The sequence below is a fragment of the Odocoileus virginianus genome, unplaced genomic scaffold (assembly GCF_023699985.2).
Source record: "Odocoileus virginianus isolate 20LAN1187 ecotype Illinois unplaced genomic scaffold, Ovbor_1.2 Unplaced_Scaffold_1, whole genome shotgun sequence".
Classification (NCBI taxonomy): domain Eukaryota; kingdom Metazoa; phylum Chordata; class Mammalia; order Artiodactyla; family Cervidae; genus Odocoileus; species Odocoileus virginianus.
Window position 1 is genome coordinate 3269903 of NW_027224263.1, and position 24794 is coordinate 3294696.

Here is a 24794-nt window from a genome sequence, read left to right on the forward strand (position 1 = left end):
ATAACCATTTGGGAAGGTATGAAATGGTATATCCCTGTGGTTTTGATTTGTATTTCCCTGATCACTAATGATGTTGAACACCCTTTCATGTACTTATTGGCCATTTTCATGTCTTCTTAGGGGAAATGGCTTTTCAAATCCTTTCCCATGTTTAAATTGGGTTATGTGTTTTTTATTGTTCAATTGTGATAGTTCTTATGTGTTGGAATAGTAGACCCTTATCTGGTATATGACTTGAAATATTTTCCCTCTTCTTTTGGGTTGTCTTTGCATTTTATTGATAGCATCCTTTAAAATACAAAATCTTAAACACTAATGAAGTCTAATTTGTCTTTGACTGCTTGTGCTTTTGGTGTTATGTCTAAGACACTAGTATCTAATCAAGTTCATGAGGTCTTAGGAATATCTTCTAAGAATTTCATGGTATTAGACTTTGCATTTAGGACTTTTTATATATCATGTGAAGAAGGGGTCCAAATTCATTCTGTTGATGTGGATATCCACATCAACTGGATATCCAGTTGTCCCAGCATTATTTGTTGAAAAGACTCCTCCCTGTTGAAATGTCTTGGTGAAGTGAAAGTCACTCAGTCGTGTCTGACTCCTTGTGACCCCATGGACTATACAGTCCATGGAATTCTCCAGGCCAGAATACTGGAGTGGATAGCCTTTCTCTTCTCCAGGGGATCTTCCCAACTCAGGGATCGAACCCAGGTCTCCCACACTGCAGGCAGATTCTTTACCAGCTGAGCTGCTTGGAACTCTTATCAAAAATCAATCAAATAGGGTTTATTTCTAGACCATCAGTTTTATTCCATTAATGTGTATGTCTGTCCTTATGCTGGCACCACACTGTCTTGATGATCACTGTAGCTTTGTAGAATGTTTTGAAAGTGAGAAGTGTGTCATTCAAATTTGTTATTTTGTTTTAAGATAGTTTTGGCCATTCTGGGGCCCTTGTATTTCCATATGAATTTCAGGATCATCTTTTAATTTGTTGCAAAACAGCCAGCTGGGATGCTGATAGGGGTTGCCTTGACTATAGAGTAATTGCAGGGATATTGTCATTTTAACAATATTAAGTATTTCAATCTATGAACACAGGATGTCTATCTATGTATTTAGGTCTTCTTTAATTTTTTTTCAGTGACATTTTGTTAGTTTCTTGGAATATAGATTTTGCACTTTTTTGGGTTAAATGTATTCCTATGTATTTTATTCTTTTTGATGGCTCTGCAAATGGAATTGTTTTCTTAATTTCATTTTCAGATTGTTCATTACAATATAGTTCATTTTTCTGTATTGATCTTATAACCTTTCAGAACTTTTTTATTACTGCTAATAACGTGTGTGTGTTATTTTTTAAGATTTTCTGTAGATAAGGTTGTGTTGTCTATGAATAGAGACAGTTTAACTTCTACTTTCCAATCTGGATGCCTTGTATTTCTTTTTCATGGCCAACTGCCCTGGCTACAACTTCCAGTACAGTGTTACGTAGAAGTGGCGAGAGTGGACATCCTTGTCTTATTTCTCACCTTAGGGGAAAAGCATGCAGTCTTTCATCATTGAGTATGACTTTAGCTGTGAGTTTTTCACATATGCCCTTATCAAGTTGAGGAAGTTCCTTTAGTAACTTTTAATAAATATCTGTCCTTGGGGAACTGAGGGTAGTAGAGTTTTTTAATGTTGAGATACTTAGTCATTCACAGTTTAGAATTGCTTATGGTGAGAAATGTCTTTCCAAAGAAGGCATTGTAATGCTTCAGGGTTTAAAGTCATCTACATGCAAATTAAAGAAAGGAATGTTAAGCATGTTTAAAAGAACAGTCAGAGCTTATAGAGTTTCTTTTTTTAAATTATTTTTTTATTGAAGGATAATTGCTTTACAGAATTTTGCTGTTTTCTGTCAAACCTCAACACTGAGTCAGCCATAGGTATACATATATCCCCTCCCTTTTGAATCTCCCTCCCCATGCTACCGCTTTAGGTTGATACAGAGCCCCTGTTTGAGTTTCCTGAGCCATACAGCAAATTCCCGTTGGCTATCTGTTTTACATATGGTAATGTAAGTTTCCATGTTACTCTTTCCATACATCTCACCCTCTCCTCCCCTCTCCCCATGTCCATAAGTCTATTCTCTATGTCTGTTTCTCCATTGTTGCCCTGTAATAAATTCTTCAGTACCATCTTTCTAGATTCCATATATATGCGTTAGAATACGATATTTATCTTTCTCTTTCTGACTCACTTCACTCTGTATAATAGGTTCTAGGTTCATCCACCTCATTAGAACTGACTCAAATGCATTCCTTTTTATGGCTGAGTAATAGTCCATTGTGTATATGTACCACAACTTCTTTATCCATTCATCTGTCGATGGACATCTAGGTTGCTTCCATGTTCTAGCTATTGTAAATAGTGCTGCAGTGAACAATGGGATACATGTGTCTTTTTCAATTTTGGTTTCCTCAGGGTGTATGCCTAGGAGTGGGATTGCTGGGTCATATGGTGGTTTTATTCCTAGTTTTTTAAGGAATCTCCATACTGTCTTCCATAGTGGCTGTATCAGTTTACATTCCCACCAACAGTTCCCTTTTCTCCACACCCTTTCCAGCATTTATTGTTTGTAGACTTTTTGATGATGGCCATTCTGACTGGTGTGAGGTGATATCTCATTGCAGTTTTGATTTGCATTTCTCTAATAATGAGTGCAAAGAGTCAGACACGACTGAGACTGACTGAACTGAATAATGAGTGATGTTGAGCATCTTTTCATGTGTTTGTTAGCCATCTGTATGTCTTCTTTGGAGAAATGTCTGTTTAGGTCTTTTTCCCACTTTTTGATTGGGTTGTTTGTTTTTCTGGCATTGAGTTGTATGAGCTGCTTGTATATTTTGGAAATTAATCCTTTGTCAGTTGTTCTTCATTTGCTATTATTTTCTCCCATTCTGAGGGTTGTCTTTTCACCTTGCTTATAGTTTCCTTTGCTGTGCAAAAGCTTTTAAGTTTAATCAGGTCCCACTTGTTTACTTTTGTTTTTATTTCCATTACTTTAGGAGGTGGGTCATAGAGGATCTTGTTTTGATTTATGTCATCGAGTGTTCTGCCTATGTTTTCCTCTAAGAGTTTTATAGTTTCTGGTCTTACATATAGGTCTTTAATCCATTTTGAGTTTATTTTTGTGTATGGTGTTAGGAAGTGTTCTAATTTCATTCTTTTACATGTAGCTGTCCAGTTTTTCCAGCACCATTTATTGAAGAGGCTGTCTTTGCCTCATTGTATATTCTTGCCTCCTTTGTCAAAAAATAAGGTACCCTTTAGGTACCTTTAGGTGCATGGGTTTATTTCTGCACTTTCTATCTTGTTCCATTGGTCTATATTTCTGTTTTTGTGCCAATACCATACTGTCTTGATGACTGTAGCTTTGTAGTATAATCTGAAGTCAGGAAGGTTGATTCCTCCAGCTCCATTCTTCTTTCTCAGGACTGCTTTGGCTATTTGGGGTCTTTTGTGTTTTCATATGAATTGTGAAATTTTTTGTTCTAGTTCTGTGAAAAATACCATTGGTAATTTGATAGGGATTGCACTGAATCTGTAGATTGCTTTTGGTAGTATAGTCATTTTCACAATATTGATTCTTCCTACCCAGGAACATGGAATATCTCTCCATCTGTTTATGTTGTCTTTGATTTCTTTCATTAGTGTCTTATAATTTTCTGTGTACAGTTCTTTTGTCTCCTTAGGTAAGTTTATTCCTAGATATTTCTTTTTGTTGCAATGGTGAATGGGATTGATTCCTTAATTTCTCTTTCTGATTTTTCATTGTATATAGAAATGCAAGTGATTTCTGGGTATTGATTTTGTATCCTGCAGCTTTGCTAAATTCACTGATTAGCTCTAGTAATTTTCTGATACTATCTTTAGGGTTTTCTATGTATAGTATCATGTCATCTGCAAACAGTGAGAATTTTACTTCTTTTCCGATCTGGATTCCTTTTATTTCTTTTTCTTCTCTGATTGCTGTAGCTAGGACTTCCAGAACTGTGTTGAATAATAGTGGTGAAAGTGGACACCCTTGTCTTGTTCCTGATCTTAGGGGGAATGCTTTCAGTTTTTCACCATTGAGAATGTTTGCTGTAGGCTTATCATATATGGCCTTTACTATGTTGAAGTAGGTTCCTTCTATGCCCATTTTTTGAAGAGTTTTAGTCATAAATGGGTGCTGAATTTTGTCAAAGGTTTTTCTGCATCTATTGAGATGATCATGGTTTTTATCTTTCAGTTTGTTAATATGGTGTATCACGTTGATTGATTTGCATATATTGAAGAATCCTTGCATCCCAGGAAATAAACCCAACTTGATCATGGTGTATGAGCTTTTTGATGTGTTGCTGAATTCTGTTTGCTAAAATTTTGTTGAGGATCTTTTGCATCTATGTTCATCAGTGATATTGGCCTGTAGTTTTTTTTTTGTGTGTTGTCTTTGTCTGGTTTTGGTATCAGGGTGATGGTGGCCTCGTAGAATGAGTTTGGAAGTGTTCCTTCCTCTGCAATTTTTTGAAAGAGTTTTAGAAGGATAGGCATTAGCTCTTCTCTAAATGTTTGATAGAATTCTCCTGTGAAGCCATCTGGTCCTGGGCTTTTGTTTTTTTTGGTAGATTTTTTTTTGATCACAGCTTCAATTTCAGTGCTTGTAATTGGGTTGTTCATAATTTCTATTTCTTCCTGGTTCAGTCTTGGAAGACTGAACTTTTCTAAGAATCTGTCCATTTCTTCCAGGTTATCCATTTTATTGCCATATAGTTGTTCATAATAGTCTCTAGTCTCTTATAATCCTTTGTATTTCTGCATTGTCTGTTGTAACCTCTCCTTTTTCATTTCTAATTTTGTTGATTTGATTCTTTCTCTTTTTTCTTGATGAGTCTTGGCTAAAGGTTTGTCAATTTTGTTTATCTTCTCAAAGAACCAACTTTTAGTTTTATTAATCTTTACTATTGTTTCTTTCATTTCTTTTTCATTTATTTCTGCTTGGATCTTTATGATTTCTTTCCTTCTAATTTTGGGTTTTTTTTTTTTGTTGTTCTTTTTCCAGTTGTTTTAGGTGTAAAGTTAGGTTGTCTATTCGATGTTTTTCTTGTTTCTTGAGGTAGGATTGTATTGCTATAAACTTCCCTCTTAGAATTGCTTTTGCTGCATCCCATAGGTTTTGAGTTGTGTTGTTTTCATTGTCATTTGTTTCTAGAAATTTTTTGATTTCCCTTTTGATTTCTTCAGTAACCTGTTGGTTATTTAGAAATGTGTTGTTTAATCTCCATGTGTTTGTGTTTCTTACAGTTTTTTTTTTTCTTGTAATTGATATCTAGTCTCATAGCATTGTGGTTGGAGAAGATGCTTGATATGATTTCAATTTTCTTAAATTTACTGAGGTTTGATTTGTGACTCAAGATGTGATCTATCCTGGAGAATGTTCCATGTGCACTTGAGAAGAAGGTGTATTCTTCTGCATTTGGATGGAATGTCCTAAAGATATCAATGAGATCCATCTCATCTAATGTATCATTTAAGACTTGTGTTTCCTTATTAATTTTCTGTTTTGATGATCTGTCCATTGGTGTGAGTGGGGTGTTAAAGTCTCCTACTATTATTGTGTTACTGTCAATTTCTCCTTTTATGTCTGTTAGTGTTTGTCTTATGTATTGAGGTGCTCCTGTGTTGGGTGCATAGATATTTACAATTGTTATGTCTTCCTCTTGGATTGATCCCTTGATCATTATGTAGTGTCCTTCCTTATCTCTTGTAATCTTCTTTATTTTAAGGTCTGTTTTGTCTGATATGAGGATTGCTACTCCAGCTTTCTTTTGCTTCCCATTTGCATGGAATATATTTTTTCATCCTCTCACTTTCAGTCTATATGTGTCTTTAGGTCTGAAGTGAGTTTCTTGTAGACAGCATATATATGGGTCTTGTTTTTGTATCCATTCAGTCAGTCTGTGTCTTTTGGTTGGAGCATTTAATCCATTTACATTTAAAGTAATTATTGATATATATGTTCCTATTGCCATTTTCTAATTGTTTGGGGTTGATTTTGTAGATCTTTTTTCTTCTCTTGTATTTCTTGACTATATAAGTCCCTTTAACATTTGTTGTAAAGCTGGTTTGGTGGTACTGAATTCTCTTAACTTTTGCTTGTCTGAAAAGCTTTTTATTTCTCCATCAATTTTGAATGAGATCCTTGCTGGGTACAGTAATCTTGGTTGTAGATTTTTCCCTTTCAGTACTTTAAATATATCCTGCCATTCCCTTCTGGCCTGCAGAGTTTCTGCTGAAAGATCAGCTGTTGAGGGAATGGGGTTTCCCTTGTATATTACTTGTTGCTTCTCCTTGCTGCTTTTAATATTCTTTCTTTGTGTTTAGTCTTTGTTAGTTTGATTACGTATATGTGTCTTGGTGTGTTTCTCCTTGGGTTTATCCTGTATGGGACTCTTTGTGCCTCTTGGACTTGATTGACTATTTCCTTTTCCATGTTGGGGAAATTTTCAACTATAATCTCTTCAAAAATTTTCTCATACCTTTTTCTTTTTCTCTTCTTCTTCTGGGACCCCTATAATTCGAATGTTGGTGTGTTTGATATTGTCCCAGAGGTCTCTGAGACTGTCCTCAGCTCTTTTCATTCTTTTTACTTTATTCTGCTCTTCAGAAGTTATTTCCACCATTTTATCTTCCAGCTCACTGATTCGTTCTTCTGCTTCAGATATTCTGCTATTGATTCCTTCTAGAGTATTTCTTTTTTTTTTTTTTTTTAAGCAAATGAGCCTGGCTGTGCCCATAAACTTTATTTCCGGACACTAAAACGTGAAGGTCATATGTCATGAAATAGTATCCTTATGTTGACTTTTTTTTTAACCCATTTAACAATCTGAAGATCATCCTTGGCTCACACACTAAACAAGAGCAGGTGGTGGGCGGCATTTGGTCTGTGGACAATCATTTCCCAACTCCTGGTCTAAACATACACTCCTATTTTAACACTTATTTTTTTCCTGGCAATTAGGGTAACTTCTACTTGATTAAGTGAGAACAATAATACAAAATTTTAAGGCTTTGTCTATACTGCTGGTGTACACGTTTTTAAGACAAAAATGTAACACGTACTTATGTCAAGATTAAATATACTGGTAGATGAACAAACTGGCCAAGTTGCATTTATTTGACGTCACGTCTGCACCGCTCTCCTGCACGTGGTGGCATCTGGTTGCACTTCTGATTACAATACAGTAAGTGCCAGGTTCACTTGAAAACCCTCATCAGTACAACTTCTGTAAGTTAGAGACAGCTACCCTGGTATCTGTGACAGCAAAAGCGTGCTCTGAAGCTGGATCTCTCCGGTTTGGTTCAGGAACAAACGTACGCAGTCATTTAAAAATGGCCATTTGGGGAATAGGCCAGAATATAAAATGTTTGCCTGGTAAAATTAACCGTTTAGCATTTTCAAAAAACAATTTTCAAGCGTTAAACTTGTCTATTGAGTTGTTACACGGATACACACTATTACAGCAAGAAACAAACTGGCCACAGGCCATGGTTTTAGCAACTTGGCTAATTAAAAAAAAAATGTGTTCATGAAGTAGTAACATTTTTATTCAAATAAAACAGTGGCGAGATGGACTCTTTTCTTCCCACATCTAATGCGTGAGGTTGCTGCCAAGACGCCCCAACCCCCAACAACAAAAAAAATCAGAGACTGACTTGGGTGTTTCATTCAAACCTATATTTGCAGTTTCTCCAACGCTGGTCCACAGACCACGCTCCTGTTACACGCGCACCGCCGGGAGAGCAGAGACGCCCGGCGCCCCACCGAGGACGGTCCTCCTCCGTCCACAGGTGCGTCCCTGCGCCCACCCGCCCGGTGGCGACGCAATAAATACGCGGCTTGCGGCCGCCCGGGTCCAGCAGGCCCGCCATTACCTGTTGTAGGCCCGCTCCCGCTTGGACTTCTCCAGGGCCTTGTCCATGGTCTTCTCGCTCTCGCCCCGGCACTTGGGGCAGTACCACTTGCCCTTGGGCTTGTGGCTCAGCCCCACGCAGGAGAAGTGGAACCACTCGATGGGGCACTCGTCGTTGTCGCAGCCAATCATCTCCCCGTAGGAGACCTGGTTGCACAGACAGTACGTGGGCTCGTTCGGGTCTATGGGCAGGTCCGCGGGGGACGCCTCCCTCTCCGCTTTGGCCTTGGAGCGCTTCTTCTTCTTGGAGGCCTTGGCCTTCTTCTCCTTGGGCGTCCCGGAAGTGACGTCATCGTGGTCGTGATTGTTCGCGGCGTTCTCCCGGTTCTCGTTGTTGCGCTGTCGCCGGGACCTCTTGTTGTTGGGCTTCTCCGCCTGGGCGATCGCCTCGTTTTTGGACTTGTCCTGGCCGGCTTTGCTGTGGCCCGTGGCGTCAGCGGCCTCCTGGTGGGCCTCGAGCAGCTCCACGTGGCTGTCCACCTGCCGGGCCCGGTTCTCCACCAGCTCCACCATCTGACTCACGAGCTGGATCTTCTCGTCGCCCAGCTCCTGGCTGCGGATCAGTGCCCGCTGGATGCAGTGCAGCGCTCTCCGCTTCTGGGTGCCGTCTGCCTCCCGCCTGAACTTCTCGTAGTGCTCATCCAGTTCCTTCAGGATCTCTTGGTATTTCGCGTCGATCTCCCGCATCAGAGAGACGTTTCTCTGCAGATCAAAAGGCAGAGACTCGATGGAGTCCAGGTAGTCCTCCACGTAGTTCACCAGGTGGATCTGCTCCCCGTTGGCAGGGCTCAACATGGTTCACAGCGGTCCCCGGCGACTCCGCGCGGCTTTCCGCTTCCTCCGGCCCCCGCCCCCTCGGAGCCCGGAGCTGCAAAATGCAAGGCTCCCGCCCGCCGGCGCGCCCCCCCCCAACTCCAGCCGGCCCCGCGCCGCTACATCTGCGAGCCGCGCCGCCTGGGCCCGGGGACCGGCGCCTGGCGGGCCGGGCCGGTGCTCGGCGGCCTCGGGCGCGGGGCGGGCACAGGCGGGCGTGCGGGCGCGGGCACAGGCGGGCGTGCGGGCGCGAGCCGGGGCCGGGGCCGGGGCCGAGCGAGCGCGGGAAGGGGCGCGCGCCGCCCGCCGCGCCGCACTTGTCCAACGTGGAAAACCCCTAGAGTATTTCTAATTTCACTAATTGTGTTGTTTGTCTCTGTATGTTTGTTATTTAATTCTTCTAGGTCTTTGTTAATTGATTCTTGCATTTTCTCCATTTTGTTTTCAAGGTTTTTGATCATCTTTACTATCATTATTCTGAATTGTTTTTCAGGTAGTTTGCCTATTTCCTCTTCATTTATTTGGACTTCTGTGTTTCTAGTTTGTTCCTTCATTTGTGTAGTATTTCTCTGCCTTTTCATTTATTTTTTTTAACTTATTGTGTTTGAGGTCTCCTTTCCCCAGGCTTCAAGGTTGAATTCTTTCTTCCTTTTGGTTTCTGCCCTCCTAAGGTTGGTCCAGTGGTTTGTGTAAGCTTTGTATAGGGTGAGATTTGTGCTGAGTTTTTGTTTGTTTGTTTTTCCTCTGATGGGCAAGGCTGAGTGAGGTGGTAATCCTGTCTGCTGATGATTGGGTTTGTATTTTTGTTTTGTTTGTTGTTTAGATGAGGTGTCCTGCACAGGGTGCTACTGGTGGTTGGGTGATGCCAGGTCTTGTATTCAAGTGGTTTTCTTTGTGTGAGTTCTCACTATTTGATACTCCCTAGGGTTAGTTCTCTGCTAGTCTAGGGTCTTGGAGTCAGTGCTCCCACTCCCAAACCTTAGCACTTGATCTTTGGTCAGGAATGGCGATTCCACAAGTGGTTTGAAATGGCATTAAGGGAGATTAAAACAAATATCCAAAAATGAGAAACCAAAGATGAACCCCAGACAAATGGCAGTTACAAAATCAGGCAAATAATAATTAAAATAATGGAATATACACATATACATATACACCCATGAGCAAAGTCAAAACAGTCCAACAAAAATAAAGTACAGTAGATTGATCCAGTGAACAAAGGAAATAAAAAATTATATTTACCAGTTAAGAACAAAACTAGTTTAAACACAAACTGGAAAACAAAACTAAAGCAAGGTGCCAAGTGGGGAATAAAGCAATGAAAACAAAACTAACAAATATGTTGAGAGGAAAGAAAGAAAGAAAGAAAGAATAGATATGCAAAGTTAAATAGAGGTAGATGAAGAAGATTTATATACATTAAAGATTAACTGCAAGGGGAAAAGAACAGTAGGAAAGGCAAACAAAGGAATAAATGTAGAAAAATATAATAGGTTTAAAAAAATTAAAATTATAAAAGAGAAAAGAAAAAAAGGAAGAAGAAAGAAAAAAAAAAAAGGGAAAACTCCATAGAACTGCAAAAGCCCAATGTAGAGGCAGAGGTTTATAACAACAAACAGAAAATGTGAATGAATATACATATACACCCATAAGCAAAATCAATGCAGGAAAAATAAAGTACAATAGATCAACCTGGCAAACAAAGAAAAAAAAAATTATATCTACCAGAACAAAACTAATTAAAGCACAAACTGGAAAACAAAACTAAAGCAAGGTGCCAATTGGGGAATAAAGCAATGAAAATAAAACTAACAAATATGTTGAGAGGAAAGGAGAGAAAGAATAGATATGCAAAGTTAAATAGAGGTAGATAAAGAAGATTTATATACATTAAAGATTAACTGCAAGGGGAAAAGAACAGTAGGAAAAGCAAACAAAGGAATAAATGTATAAAAAATAAAAGAGAAAGGAAAGAACAAGAGGAAAACTCCACAGACCTGCAAAAGCCCAATGTAGAGGCAGAGGTTTATGACAACAATAAAAAATGTGACTGAGGAAAAAAAAGCTCAAAAGCTTAATTGGATTTCTTAGTGCCAATAAAATTGACAACTACAACAGAGGGGGGGAAAAGAAAAAAAAAAAAAAAAATCCAAAAGAATCTACAGAACAAGTCAAAAAATAAGAATAATAAATGTTTTTCTTGAGTCACTGCTGTCAGAGTCCTTTCCCTCACTGGGAGTCACAGTCCACCTCACCTCCCTAGGATGCCCTCCAACACTGTGCTGATCTCTGGACCTGCTGTGGGGGCAGCTCAGATTCTAATCTGGTCCTACTCCTGTGTGTTCTTGCCTCCAATGTCCACAGCTATCAGAGCTAGTGCATTTTCTTTTGTGGGAGCTCTCAATGGCCTTTTATATATTCCATAGACACAGAGTCTGCTTAGTTGATCATGTGGATTTAATCTGCAGCTTGTACAGCTGGTGGGAAGGTTTTGGGTCTTCTTCCTTAGCCACACTGCCCCTGGGTTTCAGTTGTGGTTTTATTTCCACCTCTACATGTGGGTCATCCACTGGGGTTAGCTCCTGAGGCTGCCCTGGAGGGCTTGGGTTTGCCCCCTGTGAGGGCCAGGTGTGGAGGTGGTGCAGCTGCTTGGGTCACAGGGGTTCTGGCAGCACCAGGTACTCAGGGGGGTTGGCGGCTAGGGCAGCAGGAAATATAGTGCTCTAGAAGGGTATGGCAACCAGTATTGGCCAATATGCTCCAGTATTCTTGCCTGGAGAACCCCCCTCCCTGACAGAGAAGCCTGGCAGGCCACAGTCTACAGGGTTGCAAAGAGTTGGACACTACCGAAGTGACCCTGCGTGCATAGATGCAAGACTTTTTTTTTTGCCTGTGGCAGCTCTGCCCCAGTGAGAGTTGAGCGTGAAGGTGGTGCAGCTGCTTGGCTTGCAGGGACCCTGGTGGCGCCAAGTGTGCAGGGACACAGACTGCCTCCACCACAGGAGTTATGGCCCTATCAGAGTCTTTTTTAGCCTCTTCTAGCCAGCGATCAGAGGGCTTCTTTGGCCAGTCTTTCTCTGTAGCTCCGCCTGTTCAGGCACTTAGAGGGCTCCCTTGCGTGTGGTCCTTCTCTGTTGTTCGGCATGTCAGACACATAGAGGGTCCTCCCTGTGTTCCTAGTTTGTAGATTGGCACCTGAGGCACTTAAAGGGGCACCCTGGGTGGGGTCCTACTCTGTAGTTCAGTGCGTCAGGCATTTGATGGGCCAGCCTCTCTATTGTTCAGCTGCTGATGCTGGCGTGTGGGGAGAGAGAGGCTATGGTGATGGCTCCACCCCCTACGCATGACTTAGTGGTATCACCATGCTTCCGTGGCTGCCTGACTTTCCTCTACCACCATTTCTCATCACTATCTCCTCCCTCACATCCCCTCCACCGGTCTCTCTGCATTCCAACAGCAGGCCTTGCCCTGGGCTTGCTCCTAGCTGCTGCCCCTTCCAGAAGACAGGCTGTGGGCAAGGACTGTCTGATTCTCATTCCATTTAGGCTGCCACAGATCAGCTGTTTCACTCTCAGCCTTAAATGTTTCTCCTCTGACTCAGACAATTGCCCTGATGTGGGGATCAGACCCCTGCTTCAGTTCCCCCACCTGCCAAGGGCAGGTCCAGTCCTACTAACACTCCTGTTTTTCCCCCTAGTTCCTTCATCCTACCGAGTTTTGCGTGGTTCTATATATTCTTTTCCACTGGTCAGGTACTCCTGTCCGCTCTCAGCTGGTGTTCTGCATGCACTTCTGTGTCTGAAGGTGTATTCCTGATGTATCCATGGAGAGAGATGTACTCCATGTCCACCTACTCCTCCACCATCTTGTTCTCTAGAGTTTCTTTTAAAGTGCAGTGATTTGCATTGCCATGAGGGAACTAGAGGGAATTGAAAGGCTTCAGGGCTGTCATACAGTAGGAGCTCAATAAATGTTTACTGGATAGCTGGTATGCTTAGAGGAGGTGTTATTAGTCAGCTTTGACTGCCATAACAAAATTATAGACTGACTTCAACAACAGAAATTTCTCACCAATCTGAAGGCCTGAAATCTGAGCTCACAGTGTTAGTCTAGATCAGGTTCTGGTGAGGGCTCTCTTCTTAGCTTGTGGATGGCCACCTTGCTGAGTCCTCACAAGTTCAAGACAGGGCCCTCTGGCTCTCTGGTGTTTCTTCTCATAACAACACTAATCCTATCTTGAGGACTCCACCCATATGACCTCATCTAAAACTAGCTACCTCCCAAAGGCCCCACCTCCAGATACTATCACATTAGGATTTAGGGCTTTAACATGTAAATTTGGTGGGGCGGGGACACAAACATGCAATGCACTGCAGAAGGCTACAATATTATACACACCAGGTGTGGCATGGCAAATCTGAATTTTTAGGATTCATAACAGCAAAGGTAGAGAATGGCAGGCATAGTTAGACTTTCACAAAAATAGCTATCATTTCATGGTGCTAGTGGTAAAGAATCTGCCTGCCAATGCAGGAGACATAAGAGACGCAGGTTTGATCCCTGGGTTGGGAAGATCCCCTGGAGGAGGAAATAGCAACCCACTCCAGTATTCTTGCCTGGGAAACCCCATGGACAGAGGAGCCTGGCGGGCTACAGTCCATGGGGTCGCAAAGAGTTGGACATAACTGAGCAGAAGCACAAGAGGTATATGCTCAGAACAGTGCTAGATTTATTACCTCCCTCATCTCAGTTAATCTTCATAGCTGCCCTGAGATGAAACTCATCTCATTTTTATAAGGAGTAAGCTGAGATGCAAAGAGTTGTTAAGCAGTCTACCCAAAGGCAATGAGCTAGTGAGTGGAAAAAGTTGCAAGTTAGAACCCAGATTTCTGTTTACAAAGCCCACTCTCTATCCACTCCACCTCTGCACCTTCCTCACTATGCCTTGAGTCCTTGCAACTCAAAATGTGGTCCACAGGTCAGCAGAATTGGCCTCCCTTGAGAACTCATTAGAAATTCATAACCTTGGGCCTTATCCCAGATTTACCAAATGAAACTCTACATTTTAACAAGATCTCTTGGGATTGGTGTGCACATGACAGTTGGAAAGACCTGGGAAGCAAGATTGAGAGAAAGCAAAACAGCCAGTATCTAGTGTAGAAAGGGGAAAAGACAACGCAATACTGAATTAATTCTTGTTCTGCTTCTGTTCTCTCCTTTAAGGACACCTGTCTTTGAACAGGTATGGTTGGAACAGTACCTGATAAAGATGAAAGTCTTCCTAGTCCGTCATTCAACTATTATAAATGAGGCCTACACTATAGGGCTTGACAAAAGTTAAGATATTTTGCACTTTATGTAAGCTGAAAGTGAAAGTGTTAGTTGCTCAGTCCTGTCCGATTCTTTGTGACCCTGTGGAGTATAACCCTCCAGGCTCCTCTGTTCATTCTTTCCTATGCAAGAATACTGGAGTGGGTTGCCTTGCCTTCCTCCAGGGGATCTTCCCAACCCAGGAATCAAACCTAAGTCTCCTGCATTTGCAGGTGGATTCTTTACTATCTGAGCTACCAGGGAAGTCCCCATATATGTAAGTTAGACTTCAAGTAAAAAAATGTTAGAACCTGAAATCCATTGCAGGTGATTTGAAATTCTTTACCACTAGCATAAAGTGGTGCTAGTGGTAAAGAATCCACCTGCTAATGCAGGAGACACAAGAGACCTGGGTTTGATCCCTGGGTTGGGAAGATCTGGAGTAGGAAATGCCACCTGGCTCCAGTATTTCTGCCTCAGAAATCCCATGGACAGAGAAGCCTGGTGAACTATAGTCCATGGACTCACAAAGAATCAGACACGACTGAGCACAGGGCATAAACAGGTGAGGTACCCCAAATTAGGTTGAAGAGCTATTTTGATTTTTGAAAAGAAGGGAAAGTCGAATTCTCAAAAGTTCTCAATCCATATTATATCCATCCCAAGAGCGTCTGGCCATATTAAGAAATAATATATGAAGAAAATGGTCTCTGGCCATCTTCTGGCCAGGAGCAGGACAAGGGAACTGACATAGAATACACCTCCCCCACCCAATACATTGTGGAATTCTCCCCGTGTCATTTTGATAGGATTAATCAAATTTTAATTACAGAAACCCAGAGAGTATCTGGGTATCTGGATTTTAGTAATGAGTCATTTGACTAAGCTGCACATGACCAGATAGAGAACTATGGACTCGGTAATGGGTAATACAGTTAGCTGGCTAGTGGTTTGTTGCACTAATTTGCATTAAGGCACAGATGACTGACTGAAGTGTCAGATTTGCTTGTGTCCCAAAGCTCAGAAGGAAAGCTATATTGGGTACCAGTTTCAATATTCGAAAAAGTCCTAAAAGATAATATTAGTGGAACAGAGAGGAGTAAAGGTCAAGTTCAAAAACTTGAATTAAAAAGCAACCAGATCCTAGAACTTTAGAGGTTTGGTGGGCCTTAGAATTTCATGTTATCCACCTATGTCATTTTATAAATAATAAAGACCAGAAAGGGTTGAATGACCTGCCTAAGGTCACACAGCCGGTGAGTAGCAGCTCTAGGATCACCACTCAGGTCTGCAGCTCCCAGACTAGTGCTCTTTCCACCTCCCCTGTTGCATAAATACTGAATGGGATGTTCTGTGTGTGGTGGGGGGTTCCCCACACCAAACAGTTTTATAGCACCAGCTGGGTGGCCTACAGTTTAATTCCTTGTGACACTCTTGGCAGATAGCATCAGATCCCAATGGTTAAGGACTGAGTCCTGTAAGACTGCCCCCATTTCAGGTACCTGTTACAAGTACAGGTTGTTACCTATGCTTCTGAGTGATATGCTATAAATTAGAGGTTACATGAACTCCCTCCTCAGGTTCCACTACTTGCAAGTGTTGCTCACTGAACTCAGAGAATCATTTGCTTTTGTTTACCAGTTATTTGGGGCTTCCCTGGTAGCTAAGTAGTAAAGAATCTGCCTGCACTGAAGGAGACCTGGGTTCAGACCCTGAGTCGGGAAGATCCCTGGACGAGGGCATGGCAACCCACTCCAGTGTTGTTGCCTGGAGAATCCCATGGACAGAGAAGCTTGCTGGGCTACAGTCCATGGGGTTGCAAATAGTTGGACACAACTTAGCAACGAAACACCACCAATCAGTTTTTTAGGAAGTATATTTTAAAGAAAGCAGATGAACCCCCAGATGAAGAGGTATAGAGGATGGAGTCCAGAAGGGTCCCAAGCACAGACACTTCTACTTCCATGGAACTAGGGTGTACCACCCCTCCTGGCGTACAGATGTGTTCACCAACGGGGAAGCTTATCAAGTCTTCCTATTGAAGTTTTTATAGAGCTTAATCCTTAGCCACCCTTTCCCAGAGAGCAGTGGGTGCAGCTACAAATTTCCACTCTTTATAACTTCCTGGGGACCATCCCCATCCTTTGGTTATCTAGGGGCCCTCCCCTAAGTTCTCTCAGCATAAACTTGGGTGTGTTCAAAAGGAGCTTCTCATGAGTGACAAAAGACACTCCTATCAGTTCAGTTCAGTTGCTCAGTCATGTCCGACTCTTTGCGACCCCATGAACCGCAGCACGCCAGGCCTGCCCTGTCCATCACCAACTCCCGGAGTCCACCCAAACCCATGTCCATTGAGTTGGTGATGCCATCCAACCATCTCATCCTCTGTCGTCCCCTTCTCCTCCTGCCCTCAATCTTTCCCAGCATCAGGGTCTTTTCCAATGAGTCAGCTCTTTGCATCAGGTGGCCAAAGTATTGGAGTTTCAGCTTCAACATCAGTCCTTCCAGTGAACACCCAGGACTGATCTCCTTTAGGATGGACTGGTTGGATCTCCTTGCAGTCCAAGGGACTCTCAAGAGTCTTCTCCAATACCACAGTTCAAAAGCATCAGTTCTTCAGTGCTCAGCCTTCTTTATAGTCCAGCTCTCACATCCATACATGACTACTGGAAAAACCATAGCTTTGACTAGGAAATGCCTAAGAGTTTTAGGAGTTTTGTGCCTGGAATGGGGACAAATACCAAATCTATTTCTTACTATACCACAGATGCCCTTGGGCAGTGGCTGTTCTTAGGAAGGACTTCGGGGTTTAGTTGAGCTACTTCATCCAGTTTCCTCATCTGTAAAACAGGAATAATAATGTTACCTACCACATAGTTATTTAAGGATTCAATCAAATACTCCTTTGTCAGGTGGTCACTGAAAAGATGGAGAGCGAAATGGCAACCCACTCCAGTATCCTTGTCTGGAGTATCCCGTGGACAGAGGAGTTTGGTGGGCTGCTATCCATGGGGTTGCACAAAGTCGGACACAACGGAAGCGACTTAGCATGCATGCATGCATTGAAGAGGGAAATGGCAACCCACTCCAGTGTTCTTGCCTGGAGAATTCCTAGGATGTGGGAGCCTGGTGGGCTCCCATCTATGGGTCACACAGAGTTGGACACTACTGAAGTGACTTAGCAGCAGCAGAAGCACTGAAAAGATGAATGCAGTTTTCTGTTGCATAAAAAGAATGGAGAAATAGAGTCCTTATGATGCCCTCTTCTTACCTCAGCATCTTTCCCTCCTAGCCACCCCTTATGTCCCACACCAAGGACCTTGAGTAAAATGACTGGAAACTTGAAGACAAACAGGGTTTAATAACTCCAAGGGAAGGGTGGTTACTGCATGTGTACCAGATGAGGAAAGTTTGGTGATAGGAGCTGAGAAGTTAGGGATAGGGAAGATCTTGCTCAAGTCAGGAGGTTCTAAAATATAGTATACAGTATGTGTATAATTTTATATTAAAGAAAATGGAAATATATATAAAAGTAAAATAAAAATCCATTACCCACCCAGTTTCAACAAGGATCAACTCATGGCCAGTGTTGTTTTCATCAGTATACCTTACTCTATCTCAAACTGCTTCCCCACCTTCCACAAACACACACACACACACAGTCTCTCTCTCTCTCCTACTCATTTCTCTTACCTGGATGATTTTAAAGGAAATTTCATGGAATTTTAACTGTAGATATTTCATTATACATCTTTAATATATAAGGACTCATATATATAATCATAATGGCATTATCGTATCTGTTATCATTATCACTAATTCCTTAATATCATCAAATACCCAGTCAACAGAGCACAGGCTTCTTATCTGGCTAAATCACAGTTCCAGTCTTGGTTCCACAACATCAGTAGGCCTTCTCTGAGACTGTTGGCATACTGTAAATGAGGGCGGTCATAATAATTTCTAAATCTTCAATAAGGTAATGCATGTAAAGTGCTTATCCCAATGCCTGATGCACAGTAGTAAGTGCTCAATAAAGATTAGCTGTGATTATTATTTATTAATAATGTAAAATATCTGAGTTGCTATAAAGGTACCTTTAAGAATGGTTTTGACTTAGAATCAAGAAGCAGATATAGGGCCCTGCCAACAGATTTTTTTGAGGTGGGGGTGGGGGTGGGAAGGAAACGCCAGAACCAAAAGGTGACTGAAAAAGCTACAAAAGAACACTGGTATAAATTGAAGCTATAAATGATAAGGTCCTTATAATTTCCACCACTGTATATATTTTATTACCCTTGAGATTCCAATTCATGGAGGTAGAAGCATGTGTGCATTGAATAGCCACCCTCCTTCCCTGGAAGAGAGAGCGAAGCAACCTGGCGCGTAGGGTCCCACCTCTGGAACAGATTCAGGGCAGGGCGGGCACTGCCAGCAAGAGGGGGCAAGGTCCTCAGAATACTCGCTCAAGAAATGAAGCTCCATGTAACTTGGGTGGTCATGGACTTCAAGCTCCACCTGGTGGGGACTGGTGCCCAAGCAATCTCTCGTCTGTCCCTAAGGTCTGGGGCCAGGAGGTGGCCTTAGCCTGCCGAGTTGCCATTAGAATCATTTCCCTTCTTCAGGGGCCACCTGGCTCTCTGTTGCCGGCTGGCTCCAGGCATCAGCTGACAGCTTTTTAACAAAAATGGAGCCCAGAGGAGGGATGGTAAGGTAGCTGATTTTAACCCAAAGTGAGAGAACACCAGATGTTTCATTCTGTCTGAAGGTTGGAGGGAGGAAAAGCAATTAGCAGCTGCTACTGATTTAGGAACAGACACCTGCTAAATGAAAATCTGTAAAACTGGTCAGGCTTGGCACCAGAAGTGCGTACGCTGCTTCTCAGGCATTTCTGGGAGTTGTAAATTATGCGGCCCAAAATAGGTGGGGGTGGGGGTGGGGAGATGTAGACGGGGGCGCTAAAGAAGCGGAACATGTCTATATAGACCAGGAAGCATGTTTTTCTAAGATGACAGCCACTTAGAAATGACTATTTGGAGGGTGAATGGAGAGGAAGAGAAGACATGAATCTTCTAGAAGCTGCCTGGTTCCTCCCTGCTTCTGATCTGACTCACAGGTGCCCTCTGGGGGCCATCCCATGGGGGCAGAGATCAGACTGACAGGAGGGTGGGGAGAATGCTGCGTCCCTCCCCCTGCTGATCCAGGGCATACTTGCCCTCCTCCTCTCAGGGCAGTGAGTCTCAAAGCAGAGGGAACCCTCCACTTTTGGATTTGCAGCAGCCACTGACCTGTAACAGGTGCATACTGTTGGCTCCAGATGTTATCAGGATGTCTTTAGCCAGGAAGGAGGTTTATCTGTGGCTTTCGGATTTCCAGAATTTGTTTCCAAGTAGACATTAACTGCTGCTCTCCACTTACATTTTATGGAGGCACACTGAAACACAGGGCTTCCCAGGTGGTGCTAATGGTAAAGAACCTGCCTGCCAATGCAGGAGACGTAAGAGATGCAGGTTCAATCCCTGGGTCAGGAAGATCCCCTGGAGAAGGAAATGGCACCCACTCCAGTATTCTTGCCTGGAGAATCCCATGGACAGAGGAGCCTGGCGGGCTACAGTCCATAGGGTCGCAAAGAGTCAGACACGACTGAAGCAACTTAGCATGCACTGAAGCACAACCAATGGAAACAAGAATTGATGAACAGGGCTTTAGGGGTGTGTGTGTATGTGTGTGTGTGTGTGTGTGCACGCACACGCACACATGCACATGTGTGCTGGAGGAGTGTGAGGACACACGACATGGTTCTTTATGGACTGGGTGTTCAAGATAATGACTGATGAGAAAGAAGTCCAATTTGTAGGTGATCTGCTGCTAAGTCACTTCAGTTGTATCTGACTCTGTGCAACCCCATAGACGGCAGCCCACCAGGCTCCCCCATCCCTGGGATTCTCCAGGCAAGAACACTGGAGTGGGTTGCCATTTCTTTCTCCAATGCATTGACCCCATTGACTGCAGCCTACCAGGCTCCTCCGTCCATGGGATTTTCCAGGCAAGAGTACTGGAGTGGGGTGCCATTGCTTTAGACAGTGTCAAAAGAATTGGACCACTCGCTCTTGGGCCTCATACCACATTCACTGTACATAACTGCTATTTCCTACTCAAAGTAGGCCAGAGGTCAGCTGCCATATGGGCCAAAGGGATGCCCCTTGTTCTGTTTACAGTCTTGAGCAAAGGGATGGCGACTTGCCCTGTGGAGCAGGGGCCAGGGGTTTGCTCTTGGCACATGCAGGGCTAGAGCTGTCCATGAGAAAATATCATCTGGAACTTTCTTCTGGCAGGGTGTTATCATGTGGCTAAAGACTAAACTGTTAGTTCCAAAGGTGGGACCAGAAAAAATTCTTTAACTGAGTAAGCTCTGAGGCAAGAAGAGTCATTCCAGATGTATTTCAGTTTTATTTTCCCTGCCCTGCTGTGCCAGTGCAGCAGCCAGAATTGGAGGAGTGCCCCCCTCCCAACCCACCTCCTCTGGTCAGGGGCTGGACAGCATTCCCATCAATCAGCTCCAATACATGGGATAACCACAGCACAAACACATATCCTGTGACACCAAGCTGCCCTAGAGAGAGATGCAGGAGCCCTGTCTATGACAGCAAATGCAAAGTGCACTCATGGTTCTTATTGAAGCAGCCAGGCATTCTTACACTGAGCCCTACATGCACAAGTTATCCACCTCACCTGTTGCACTCTTAATAATTCAAACTAGCTGTGTGTCAAAACTCAGATGACCTCTCAGCACAGAATTACTTTTTTTCCTTTAAAACCCAGGACCTCTAGGCCTTAACTAATTGGAGGAATACCTTTGATCCCTGGTGACCAAAAGGAGATGTCTTATCCCAAGGTGGTATTTACTTGGCGGGTCCAAGTCTTCAGTAAGGAGTGTGTTTCTCCAGAGACCCTTTTCATGAAGGAGGTTGGGTAGAATGTGAGCCCCCACTTATCCCAAACTCCAGCATATACTACTGGATGTCACTTGGTCTGCCACCATTTGATACAGCTTATTAATCTAGGTTGGAGCATTTTGTCTTTTTTTTTTCCCTTTCGTCTAACCTTTTAAGGGCATTTATTGGATATTTTCTTATCATTCTCTTTTTCCCTTTACTGATTTAGAAGTTGCATATATTGTTTCAGTTATTGGGTTTTTCTTTTTAATGTTTATCCTACTAATGTTAACAAAAATATCCAGAGCTAGAATCAGTCAGACCTTTCCTCTCAAACAATACAAGGATCTTATAACATTTTTTTGGTCCTAGTTTTATTGAGTTTATATTTAAAGTGTGGAATTTAAAGTTTTTTAAATATATTCACAGAATTGTGCAGCCATCACAATTAACTTTTAGTACATTTTTATCAACCCCTAAAGGAAACTGTACTATTTAGCTATCATCTTTCTGTTTGCTTACATCCACTACTCCTTCCACTCCCAGTCCTAAGTAACAGCTGATCTAATATCTATCTCTATAGATTTCTCTGTTCTGGACATTTCACATTAATGGAATCAGAAAATATTTATTTGTCCTTCTGTTTCTGACTTCTTTTACTTAGCATAATGTTTTGAGATTCATCCATGTTGTAGCATCTATTAATATGCCATTTCTTTATATTGACTAATAAAATTCAATTGTATGGATATACAGTACTTTTTAAAATCCATTTACCTGTTGATAGACATTTGGATTGTTTCCACTTTATAGCTGCTTTGAATAATGCTGCTATGAAAATTCATATATAACTTTGTGTAGACATTTTTTTTGATAGGTTTTTTGTTGTTGTTGTTTTACTCTTGAGTATATCCTTTGGAGTATTATATGCTGTGAAATAGGGTTACTACTTTATTCTTTGCCTGTGGACCTTTTAATATTTAAACTCTATTCATTACCCTCAGCTTATGTGCTTATATTGTCATGTATTTTAATTCTGTATTATTTTAACTTTTCTTTTAAAATAAGACATTATGTAATGTAAACAAGTTCATTCAGATTTACCTACATAATTACCACTTTGTTTACTCGCTATTTTTTATTGCATTTGACTTCCATTTGACTGCTTTGCCTTTGCTGGAATTTTATCTTTAAGAATTATCTTTAGAGATGATCTATCAAGACAAACTCTTCGGGGTTTTTTTTTTTTTTGCCTAAAAATGTTTTCCTTGTTCATTCTTGAAACATATTTTCATGGGCTATAAAAATCTTGGTTCATAATTATATTTCTCCCAGCACAATGAAGATGTAATTTTACTATATTCTGTCTTCCAGCATTGCCTTGAAAAGTTATTGGTCAGTCCTAACTTTCACTTCTTGGAAAGTAAATCTCTTCTTTCTGATTGGTTTTAAGATTTTCAGTCTTTGGTGTTCTGCAGTTTTAGTAGGATTTGTTTCAATTTTGATTTTTTTGGCTTATTCTGTTTGAGGGTCTTTGAACTTTTTCAATCTGTGAATACATGTTCATCAGGTTTCTGAACATCGTTAGTTATTTTGCCTTCAACTATTGCATCTATCTCCTCTTTTCTTCTTCTAGGACTACATATAGAATTATGTTAGCTCCTCTTACTCTGTCCTCCACATCTCTTAATCTTTTTTGTTCCTATTTTCTACTTCTTTGTCTTAGTTGCATTTTGGACAACTTCTTCAGCTTTGTATTTCACTTATCTCTTTAGCTATCTAATCAGCAACTAAACATATAAATTAAAGCTATCAAGAGTTTTTAATTTCAATTAATTTTCCTTCTTCCAAATATACTTAACATAGTCTGTAACTATTCTGAGGTCTTTAAAGCTCTGTTTTTACTGGTTCTTGCCTTCTTTAGGTTTTGTTTTAAATATTACTGTTGTTTATTATTGCTCTTTATTGTATGTTACTTATTTTTTTAAAAAATTTTTGTGGGGATTTTTTTTTTTTGAGTCCTGGATTTCTCTAGAGAAGATTTGTCTTTGTTCTTATCACGTACTTGAGGGCTACCGGTCTGGAATCATGCTAAATAAAACTCTCAACCTAGCACTTTTAGATTACCCAAGTTGTATAAATTTAGGTTGTAAACACATGTGAAGGCTGCCTTGTGGTTCCAAGATTTTAGTGGAGCTAATTAGTTTCTTCCCCTATTACTCCAGCTCATCATTAAGATTTGAGACTGAATTTTCCTTACCATTAGAGGTGGAGTGATTTGTATTTCTAGTATACTTTTACACTGAAGTGTGGCGTTTTGGGGTCATGGATCCTTTTAAGTACTAACTAGCATTTGTTATTACCAGAAGTGAAAGTTTGGGTCTTGTTTTCTGACTCTCTTATGTCTGTGTCCTTCCTGTTGGGACAGTCAGGAGGATGCTCTCATTCTCTTCATTGATTTGGCCATCTTTCTGTTTTCAGTGTTCCCCTGAAATATCTCTATGTAAGTTGATAAATACCTACTATATGTCTGTTTACTATTGTCCTAAGTTGTATGAAGTATCTGATAGCTATTTAACCCATCATATAGCTAACAAAATATTAATATCAGTGGCTATGAGGCCTTGGGGCACTGATTTAAACCATCTTTTGAGCTTTTCTAAACCCTAGAAATCAGCATTTGGAATGAGGAAGGCATAAGTGCATGAAGGCAGGAACCATTTGTATCCTGATATAAGAGTTGATACACAGTAGATACTTAATATGTACTTGTTGATTGAATGAATGAATGAATTCATTGATGTCCAGGGGATCATGGAGATAGATTCCAGTGTTGATTAGTTCCCATGGCAATGTAATTAGAAAATTCCAGGTCTGGGCTCAGATGGTGGGGTTGGAAGTGAGAGGATACTGTTTCAGTAGCAAGTGATCAAAGTGATCAGCATGGATTTGATTCATTTGTAAATGAAGGACTTCCTCTGTACTGTAAAGGGCCTCAGCACATATCAGTGTAATATAGGTCAGTAGGTAAGAACATGGACTCTGGAGTCAGATTGTCTGGCTTAAATCCAGGCTCTTTAAGTAACCTTGGGCCAATTACTTAATCTCTCTGTATCTTAATTCCTTCATGCAAAAAAGGGGGATTATAGCTCTTATCTTATAGAGTTGTTGTGTTAGTTAATACAAGTACTTAGGACAGTGTCTAGCAGAGAAGTCCTGTGTACCAGCCATTATTAATGATGATTATTTTTATCTTTATTGTTGTTTTGAACACTAGTCACATCATTATCCTTATCAGTACATTTTCCTGGGAACTGCCTGTCATTTCCGGGAGAAAATATTGTAAATTGACACCTGTCATTTAGACTTTTGGAGGATAACCTACTGTAGTATTTCTTTTAAGAGTAAGTTAAGCACTCCTGTATCCAGATTACCTTCGAGATCCTCACTGAAATGTGAAATGTTGGGCTCTATCCCAGTGGGTCAAAAAGATTCTTTCTCTAAAAATGTGTGATGAAAATAAAGATTCTGCACATCCTTTGTGTGTCAGATTAGCCAGGAGCTACTAGTTTATTACTCTCCAGTGCTCGTAGAAAACCTGGAAGCAGTCTCAGAGCCTGGGAAGAAAGAGATTGAGAACAGGAGAATTAAACAGGAGAGAAGTAGAAAGAGAAGTGAGCAGAGTCTACTCATGTCAGGAGGTGGTCTAGTGCCATCTCTCGGCCTCTTCTCA

At 41.6% G+C, this 24794-nt stretch overlaps 2 protein-coding genes across 14 annotated transcripts in view; one reads left to right on the plus strand and one right to left on the minus strand.

Annotated features, from left to right (window-relative positions):
- Window positions 1-24794, plus strand: part of TMEM164 (transmembrane protein 164) — a 222642-nt gene that overhangs the window by 105416 nt on the left and 92432 nt on the right. The gene's annotated exons all lie outside the window — the stretch shown is intronic.
- On the minus strand, window positions 7747-9015 carry LOC110143807 (inhibitor of growth protein 1). The gene has a single exon (XM_020903547.2). It carries the CDS (start codon window positions 8796-8798, stop codon window positions 7962-7964), a length of 837 nt encoding a protein of 278 aa, XP_020759206.2. The 5' UTR covers window positions 8799-9015; the 3' UTR covers window positions 7747-7961.